We start from the raw sequence: 9,994 nt of genomic DNA, 5'->3' as shown, positions 1-9,994 counted from the left end.
CCCTGGTAGCAGTCCTCCATTATGTTACGTAAGCCTTCTCTCTCCCATGAAAGGGACCGTCATTCCCTGCCTTTTATCATTTGGGGGGTTAATACCCCCCCTTCCCCCCAGGAAACCTTATGGCAGAGTGCCAGCCATGCAGCCAACTCATTGATACATGAGAGAGAATGGACAGAAATGGTGATATCATCTGCAAAGAGAGTAGTAGTAGTAGTGGTCGCAGCCCGTGTGTGAGCGGGTACGAGTTCCTTTTGGATTACGATGTCGAAGAGAAGAGGAAGAAAAAAGTAGTGTGGCTATGGCCTAACCCTAAGTGGATAAGATAGTTGATAAACTATAATACAAACCCAGAGAGGAGTAAGTAGGAGGAGAAAAACACATCATTTCTTATATCGACTAAACGTCTGACTCCAGACTGGGGATTTTTTTATACACCCGTCTATTGCTGAACTGGGCTGAGTTTAGGACGCCGCGCGGGGCTGGGTATGCACTAGTCTTATTGGCTGAATAAGGCATCACATGCTCTGTATTGTACATGTCATTGGCTATCCGCCCGTCCCGTGAGCAGTATGAAGTGGTGGACTTAACAGAGGAGCGGAGATTGTTCGCGTCGTTGCGTGCTTTGACGGGGGCCACGGACGAGGCCACCGCCAGCTGTTTGTAAATATCAGAGGAGCTGCGGCCGTGCACCAGTCTGCTGCTGCTGTCGTCCCTCAGCGAGTGGCTGAGGAAGGGATTGTCCGAGCCGAGGTCCGGGTACAGCGACTTGCTCCTCTTGCTCTCCTCCAGGTTGTGGTTGAACAGCATGGATTTGGACCCGGTGCCGAACAATCTGCCGGAGTAGGGCCGCATGCCAAAGAGGTTGGCATAGGGCGAGTCGGAGGCCGAGTCCATTAAGCCGGCCTTCTCCTTGAGGCTGACGCTGCGCGCCGGGCGGCCCAGGTCAACGTCCTTGGGCTTCTCCAGCATGATGTTGTCAAAGGAGTGCTGCCGGCTCAGCCTCAAGCGGTTCCTCTTCTGGACGTGTGGCCCGTCCGTCTGTGGCCAGTAGAGGCCAAACATCTCATCTGGCTGCTGCTGCTGCTGTTGGTGGTGCAAGCTGGGGTTGGCCAAGGCGTCCGCGAGGAGCTGGTCCTCGCTAATGTCATAGAGGTTGGCTTGGTGGAGGCATGCTTCGCACCGGTTGTATGGGGACCGCGTGGCGGAAGCTGTGGCAGACGCGGTGGGGGTGTACGTGCCTCCTCCCGGGTAGCCGGAGGTCATTTTGGACAAGCAGGAACGGCAATGTGTCTGTTTGTAGCGGTCGTTGCCCTCGTGCGGCGACAGGGTGACATTTTTCTCTTTCAGGTTATAGTGTTTGGAGTAGGTTGGATCTGGGAGGAGATCTGAGTCTGTGTGGTGCAAAGGGGAGGAGTTCAGGTGAATAATTGGCTGATCACACTTCCTGTAGTTGTCGTTGTGGTCGGAGTAGACCTCTGGGTAATCCAAGTCGTCTGCAGCCAGACCCCGGCTCTCACGGTAGTGCATGGGGTCTGAGTGCAGGCTCATCTCCCGGTCCGAGTCGATGGTGTAGATTTTCTCCCCCCCTGCTCCTCTCACGGGTTGGTTTGTTCCGCCACTGACCTGCTTAGTCTTTAAGTAGGACAGCTCCACCTCACTGCAATCCCTGGGGTATTTTGACGTCACCGATCTTTTTTTTAAGTTGTCCTTGGGCTTCAGGTGCTTGTTGTTTTCTGGGTCTTTGTAGGAGGCTGCCCTGCTGGAGCAGTCGGAGATGTCAGAGTGGGCCGCGTCCTCGGGGAGGTAGCGCTGCGTCTTCATCGACATGCGCGGGTCAGGCATCAGCATGTCGGGCATCGGAGGGGCCCCCCCGGGTGGCCCCGAGCGCAGGGTGTCCACCGACTTCTTCCACAGAGCGCCGCCGCGCGGCTTGGCGTTGGTCTGGGCCGCGTCGGCGCTCACCGCCACCTCCACGGTGTTGGGGTTGGCGTCGTTGAGGGTCAGAGGATGCTGCCCCCCCTGGAAGATGTAGTTGTTGAGGTGGTCTTTGTGGCGGTTGGTCAGATACGACTGCAGGTCCCCGGTGTCCCCGTAGATCATATCTTTGGGCGCGTAGCTTCGGTTGTCGGCGTAGATGAAGTTGCCCTTCTCCGCCATCATATCCATAATCATGGGGCCGGCCGAATGCATGAACTCGCGCTTGGGCGAGTTCATGCGCGAGCCGCCCAGGTTGGACATGTTGGTCATCTGCTTGGCTGACTTAATGAGCTTGAGCATGTTGGCCTGAGGGCTAAAGTCCAGGTCCGTCTTCTTCTTCATGTCGATGTGCACGCCGTGGATACAACTCCAGATTCCCTGCATGGAGACGGATGAATGGTCGCGTGTAATGTTGGAGGGATGGAGAGAAGGGTAATGTGAAAGAAGGAAGGGAAGAAAAGAGGGTGGAAAAAGAAAGATTGCAAAGAGAACAGAGGAGGAGGGAAAGAGAGAAAATGGAATGAGCGAAGGGAAAATCGAATATGTGGAGGAATGGAGAGAGAAATAGAGAGAGACAGAAACAATATGATTACTGATCTCAGACAGCTTTGCCCAAAGGCATCTCTGTGCTCTGTAGTTACAACTAATCATGTTTTACTCAAATGTCTTGAATTACTAGTGACTCATCAAATCGTTCCAAATCAAACCAACTCAGACGTTTATGACCACCTTCATTAATTAGAATATCAAATACAAATTGAACTCAACGGTACATTAAGCTTTCTTTCACCGGACGCATGGTTGTTTTTGACGCACGCTGCTTCTTTTTTCAGCATACAGTCAAAATAAGACCCTTCATATGATGGAGCTGGAAGAACACCACAACCTCAATCAACCCACTATATATATATATATATATATATATATTTGCCCATATCAGGACGCTTCTACGTGATGTCATTTTGTAATCGTCTTTCCGCTTTAGACCCGGAAGAAGATAACTCCCACCTTTATCATTTTTAGACTTGCCAAAAAGCAGTTTTCAAGCAAAAACAAACAAACTGTTATAACGTTTTAATATGTTTTCGGATGAGAACGTAACATTCCAAATATGTGACCAGTTTATCAGAATAACGCCTATTTGGACATGTTTAACGAGCAGCGAGGAGCGCGCTGGCTGTGAGACCGGTCGGACTAACGCTAGCTAGTAGGCTATCTGTCAATGTACTGGCAGTGAGAAAACACTGTTGACGTGCTTTTGTAACTAACGTTAAATGCCGACCGGGTACAGCCGTCGGCTCCTCACAGCAGTAACGCTATGAACATGTAACTGAAGTTGGCCGCAGTGTAGCTTCTGAATGTTGCCAAACCCCAAAAGTGGGCGTGGCAACATAAGGTGAATACTATATATATATATATATATATATATATATATATATATATATATCTGCAAATGTATTGGTCAAAGTGCATATTTTGCAAAACATGCTTTGTACCATCTTAGCATTCAAATGACCCCCCAAAAAAGCCAAAATACAATAATAACCTAGAAATATAAGAAATATATGTCTCTACAAATGTGTGGCAGATGCACTCCTGGGGTGAGAGACTATCACTTAAGGTGTGAAAGAGTTGTAGTCTGGCAGCCGATACATGTGGCCGGGCTCACTGACATGCAACAGTCTCTTCACCTCTTTGAGAAGGGCCACCAGTAAACTGGATCAGTGCAGTGAGGAAGTCTTCATCAACAACAACTTTAACAAGCTGCATCTCAATTGTATCTTTATATGGAGTAGCATCCAAAGCAGCATGGCTACAAATGGCTCTTAATGTCTCAAATGTACTGCTGCGTTACTTAGCATCTCATATTTCATAGATTAAAAGAAAGAAAGAAAGAAAGAAGGGAAAACAAAACAAAATTGTCCTCACAGCTCATTTTGTCAGCATTGGTTGACAAAGAGCTTCTGAAACAGCACGTCACGTTGGACACATTATTCAGGCTTTTTGGTGGAGCACATTGTGTGGAGCTTTTTGGTGGAGCACATTGTGTGGAGCTTTTTGGTGGAGCAGCACATTGTGTGGAGCTTTTTGGTGGAGCAGCACATTGTGTGGAGCTTTTTGGTGGAGCAGCACATTGTGTGGAGCTTTTTGGTGGAGCAGCACATTGTGTGGAGCTTTTTGGTGGAGCAGCACATTGTGTGGAGCTTATCAGCACAGCAGATGCTATTAAGGCCGTCGTCTTGTGGCCCAAATCACCCTTGAGAATGTGTTTAACATAACACATCTCTTTGAAGAAGCTCCGTGCACAGCCTCCATCCCTCCCCTTGACTTTGCTGAAGCGCGTGGCGCTCTGCCTGGGAGGAGAAGAGAGCAGGAGCACTGCAGTGCTTTTATGGATGCACGTCCACGTCTGCTGCTCGCACACAAAACAAGGCAGAATACTGACCTTTGAACAGAATGGGAGAGAATAGATTGATTGAGGCGTGGGTGCTGCTGTGATTCCGTTGCAAATTAACATCTATTTTTGTCGATATTTAGGGCTGCCTCGTGAGCCCTACAGCCCCCCCCCCCACGCGCCTCTTTTCTCTCCGCAACTGTTCCTCCTCTCTGCAACCCTCCCTCCTTACCGCTACTTTCTGTTCCTTTCCCTCCCGAACAACCTCAATCTGTCCAGCCGCAGACTTTACTTTAGTTTAGCAGTTAGCTATGTGTTAGTCGTTCTCTCGGTGTGCGTGTGTGTGTGTGTCCTCTTATCGTGCGGATAGAAAACAGCACAGAGCCAGGCCTGCCTGACCCATTAATGCATTCAGCTGCGATACGTCCTATAGCCTCCAATATGACCACCATTAACACAGAGAAAGAAAAACAGTGTTCCAGGGCCACATACGTATACACACATGCAATTGCTTGAACACACACACACACACACACACACACAATCCCAGTACACTGTGCAAGAACCACACCTGTACACCCTTTCACATACAAATTGTGTGTGTGTGTGTGTGTGTGTGTGTGTGTGTGTGTGTGTGTGTGTGTGTGTGTGTGTGTGCGTGCGTGCGTGCGTGCGTGCGTGCGTACGTACACACACACCACACAGACATACAGTTTGCTGTATAGGAAAAAGGTCCTCACCCTGCTGATGGAGAAGAGGAGGCCTGGCTGGCCGGTGCAGACGCCGGTGAAGCAGTATCTGAGCCTCCAGTAGAAGAGATGTTCGGAGACGAAGGTGATGAGGGAGAGCCCCATGGCGGTGGCCAGCATGTAGAACACCCCCGCCATGTTGTCCACGTCCAGCTGGCTGGACATCACCTCGTTCTTCTCATTGTGGCAGATCCCTGTCAGCCACTGGGTCTCCAGTTCCTCCATCTCACCTGAGAGGCACAGGAAGGGAGAGGCAGTCTAGCTGGGTAGCTGCTGTGATTCTAGTAGAGTTCCTGTGTGTGTTTCTAGTAGTGTTCCCGTGTGTGTTTCTTCCCGTGTGTGTTTCTAGTAGTGTTCATGTGTGTGTTTCTAGTAGTGTTCCTGTGTGTGTTTCTAGTAGTGTTCCCATGTGTGTTTCTAGTAGTGTTCCTGTGTGTTTCTAGTAGTGTTGCCGTGTGTGTTTCTAGTAGTGTTCCTGTGTGTTTCTAGTAGTGTTCCTGTGTGTGTTTCTAGTAGTGTTCCTGTGTGTGTTTCTAGTAGTGTTCCCATGTGTGTTTCTAGTAGTGTTCCTGTGTGTTTCTAGTAGTGTTCCCGTGTGTGTTTCTAGTAGTGTTCCTGTGTGTTTCTAGTAGTGTTCCCATGTGTGTTTCTAGTAGTGTTCCCGTGTGTGTTTCTAGTAGTGTTCCTGTGTGTGTTTCTAGTAGTGTTCCCGTGTGTGTTTCTAGTAGTGTTCCTGTGTGTGTTTCTAGTAGTGTTCCCGTGTGTGTTTCTAGTAGTGTTCCTGTGTGTGTTTCTAGTAGTGTTCCTGTGTGTGTTTCTAGTAGTGTTCCTGTGTGTGTTTCTAGTAGTGTTCCTGTGTGTGTTTCTAGTAGTGTTCCCCTGTGTGTTTCTAGTAGTGTTCCCCTGTGTGTTTCTAGTAGTGTTCCCCTGTGTGTTTCTAGTAGTGTTCCTGTGTGTGTTTCTAGTAGTGTTCCTGTGTGTGTTTCTAGTAGTGTTCCCGTGTGTGTTTCTAGTAGTGTTCCTGTGTGTGTTTCTAGTAGTGTTCCCGTGTGTGTTTCTAGTAGTGTTCCTGTGTGTGTTTCTAGTAGTGTTCCTGTGTGTGTTTCTAGTAGTGTTCCTGTGTGTGTTTCTAGTAGTGTTCCCGTGTGTGTTTCTAGTAGTGTTCCTGTGTGTGTTTCTAGTAGTGTTCCCGTGTGTGTTTCTAGTAGTGTTCCCGTGTGTGTTTCTAGTAGTGTTCCCGTGTGTGTTTCTAGTAGTGTTCCTGTGTGTGTTTCTAGTAGTGTTCCCGTGTGTGTTTCTAGTAGTGTTCCTGTGTGTGTTTCTAGTAGTGTTCCCCTGTGTGTTTCTAGTAGTGTTCCCCTGTGTGTTTCTAGTAGTGTTCCTGTGTGTGTTTCTAGTAGTGTTCCTGTGTGTGTTTCTAGTAGTGTTCCCGTGTGTGTTTCTAGTAGTGTTCCCCTGTGTGTTTCTAGTAGTGTTCCCGTGTGTGTTTCTAGTAGTGTTCCCGTGTGTGTTTCTAGTAGTGTTCCCCTGTGTGTTTCTAGTAGTGTTCCTGTGTGTGTTTCTAGTAGTGTTCCCGTGTGTGTTTCTAGTAGTGTTCCCCTGTGTGTTTCTAGTAGTGTTCCTGTGTGTGTTTCTAGTAGTGTTCCTGTGTGTGTTTCTAGTAGTGTTCCTGTGTGTGTTTCTAGTAGTGTTCCCGTGTGTGTTTCTAGTAGTGTTCCTGTGTGTGTTTCTAGTAGTGTTCCCGTGTGTGTTTCTAGTAGTGTTCCCGTGTGTGTTTCTAGTAGTGTTCCTGTGTGTGTTTCTAGTAGTGTTCCTGTGTGTGTTTCTAGTAGTGTTCCTGTGTGTGTTTCTAGTAGTGTTCCCGTGTGTGTTTCTAGTAGTGTTCCTGTGTGTGTTTCTAGTAGTGTTCCCGTGTGTGTTTCTAGTAGTGTTCCCCTGTGTGTTTCTAGTAGTGTTCCCGTGTGTGTTTCTAGTAGTGTTCCTGTGTGTGTTTCTAGTAGTGTTCCCCTGTGTGTTTCTAGTAGTGTTCCTGTGTGTGTTTCTAGTAGTGTTCCTGTGTGTGTTTCTAGTAGTGTTCCCCTGTGTGTTTCTAGTAGTGTTCCTGTGTGTTTCTAGTAGTGTTCCTGTGTGTGTTTCTAGTAGTGTTCCTGTGTGTGTTTCTAGTAGTGTTCCCGTGTGTGTTTCTAGTAGTGTTCCTGTGTGTGTTTCTAGTAGTGTTCCCCTGTGTGTTTCTAGTAGTGTTCCCGTGTGTTTCTAGTAGTGTTCCTGTGTGTGTTTCTAGTAGTGTTCCCGTGTGTGTTTCTAGTAGTGTTCCTGTGTGTGTTTCTAGTAGTGTTCCCCTGTGTGTTTCTAGTAGTGTTCCTGTGTGTGTGAGGAAAAACATTTTTTTTTCCCCTCCATGCCCTGAAGAAGGCCGAGAGGCCGAACCGTTGGCATTTTTTGTGACATGGCCAAATAAATTGGTGAAATTGAGAGCTCCTTTGTCCTGAAGTTTTGTGAGGGCCAAGAGATTGTTTGTCTGGTGTTAATGAAAAAAAAGGGAAGACAGCAACAAAGAGAGACCCTATCTATTCACGCTCCTCCTCCTCCTCCTCCTCCCTCTCTCTCTTGTCCTCTGTGACATTTGGCGTGCAGCTAATCCAATCTGTGTCATTCAGGGCTGGATAACTGAGGCTGCTGCTGGGGGAAGACAAAGATCATGGTGGTGTTCAGCAGGATGTCTTGGGGCTGCAGACACACTTAGACATCATTGACCCTTTAGGACGACTGTGGAGCGTTCCATCTCCTGACAGATTCCCAAACAGGCTGATAGATGTGCGCGCCGCTGTGCAACCTCGAGTTTTTGCTCCGTATTTCCCCCCATTTTCTCCCCAATTGTACTAGGCCATTTCCCCCTGATGTCCCGGCCGTTGCTCCACCCCCTCTGCCGATCTGGGGAGAGCCGTAGACTAGCACATGCTTCCTCCGATACATGTACAGTCGGCAGGACGTAGCGTTTGGGAGTTCCCCTCCTTCCCGAGCATGCGCCACGAGCGACCAGAGGAGGTGCTAGGACACAGCGACCAGGACACATGCATGTACCCTAAATCCCGCTTCCCACCTGCAGACATGGCCAATTGTGCCTGTATAGACGCCCGACCAAGCTGGAGGGAACACGAGGGCTTGAACCTGCGACCCTCGTGTTGGTAGGCAGGGAATCTACCTGTGCCTTTTATGAAGAGAATGAAAAGACAATGGCGACGTGATATCGTCGGGCTAAGCAATATCTCACGACAGGCCGTGGTATATTATGCTTATCATACCACACCACAGCGGAGGGCGAAAACACCCTTAGGTGTGGTATAATGAGCATATGTCACAGCCTGATGTGAGTTATTGCTTTTATAAAAAGGTTGCCAAGTATGGCAACATGAAAGGAATAAACAACTCCAATTTAAATGGCTGTTATTCATAAATCATACTCTTCCACGTAATAAAATAGTCCCTCCTGTCTCCCTGCACAACTAGTCTCACGTCTGGCTAGTGCAGTTGCTGAACTTAACGTCAGCCAGACAGGCTTGGTGACAAACAGTTAGCTAGCTAATGCTTGTGCTAATGTTAGGTTAACGTTAGGTCTGAGGCTAGGTGGCTTTTTCTCTGGAGATAACCGGACGTCGAAGTTAACCGTAAATGTTTCCATTTCGGTAGGCAGCTAGCGAACGTTGTTATCGCCGTTAGCTAGCTTGCGGCTAGCTAGCTCACCTGTTGCATACTGATGACGTCACTAGCAGGAGACGACAGTAAACACTACCACAAGGGACTCTGGGTATTGTGGTGACACGGGTTGGCTTAGGAGCTCCCGTTTGCGAGGCTAGCACGCTAGCTAGCTAGCTACCATTTGTTTCATCAGAGGCAGTGTTTCGGGGGTGCGGCTCTAGCTGTGGTATACACTAAATATACCACAGCTGTGAACCAATCAGATTGCTTGCTTTGAGAGTGCCGTTTTATAATATGAATATATTCAATTAGGATTATGCTGCCTGAAGCTCATATTCAGTATTCACACGATTATAAAAGAGATTGCCGCACTAAACCGCAACTACCTCAAAATTGGTACAAGCAACCACTGCATGTAGCAATCATGATCCCATCAACATTGATTATGCATCAACACCACCTGCTACATTGCTGATTTTGTTTTCCAGCTTTGTCTTTGGTGCTACTTCCTTTCTGTGCTTTTTCTCTGCACTTTCAAGAGATCACCTGTCAATCAAACATTGTAGCCGGTAGGCTGTGTTCTTTTCCTTGGATTTTCAGTTCATAAAGTTTGAATTTCTGTATAGCTCTTTAACTGCTGACACTGCTTCCTGCACACCAGAGAATTCTGTGTATTTAGGACACTAAATGTAAAAACCTCATGAATTGGCTATATATTGAATCATGATTGAGTAGCAAAACTGGCATGTATTTACATGACAATGACATGGATTAGCACTTTAAATGCACAGAATGTAAATGTTCATTTAAAACCCACAGAGAAAGAGTGTTGTTCCCTGCAAGCAGCTGGCTCAGCCATATCTATATACTTCCATATCCGTCCATTAGTCAGTCAGTCAGCCTGCCTGTCTGTCTGTCTGTCTGTCTGTCTGGCAGTTCTTCACTCCACCACCGCCCATCGTCTGTCTCTCTCTCTTCTTTCTATGTCGGTGAAAGCCATATGCTGTCCACCCACACCATATCTGTCTGATCAACTAGCATCACCAAGTCACTGTCATCATATCAAGAACCTGCCAGCCTGTTCGCCCCAATAACATGTTGGCAGTTCACATTTCTGAAAACCTCGGATACGTTGAATGTCAACATTCGTGAAGCAAAATGTAAATGTAAATAAATC

General features: G+C 47.8%; 1 protein-coding gene across 1 annotated transcript in view; it reads right to left on the bottom strand.

The window, feature by feature from the left end:
- Positions 1–396: 396 nt before the first annotated feature.
- Positions 397–9,994, bottom strand: part of grin2aa (glutamate receptor, ionotropic, N-methyl D-aspartate 2A, a) — a gene marked incomplete at both ends in the record, with an annotated part of 143,574 nt that continues 133,976 nt past the window's right edge. Inside the window, 2 exons of the mRNA XM_083650086.1 lie at positions 397–2,355; positions 5,113–5,351. Of these exons, the coding sequence (XP_083506212.1) occupies positions 397–2,355; positions 5,113–5,351 (2,198 nt within the window). The remainder of the gene's footprint in view (positions 2,356–5,112; positions 5,352–9,994) is intronic.

Source organism: Poromitra crassiceps (genome assembly GCF_964638095.1).
Source record: "Poromitra crassiceps genome assembly, chromosome: 13".
Taxonomy (NCBI): domain Eukaryota; kingdom Metazoa; phylum Chordata; class Actinopteri; order Beryciformes; family Melamphaidae; genus Poromitra; species Poromitra crassiceps.
The sequence above is the reverse complement of the archived record's forward strand: the minus strand, read 5'-3'. Positions and strand labels throughout refer to the sequence as shown.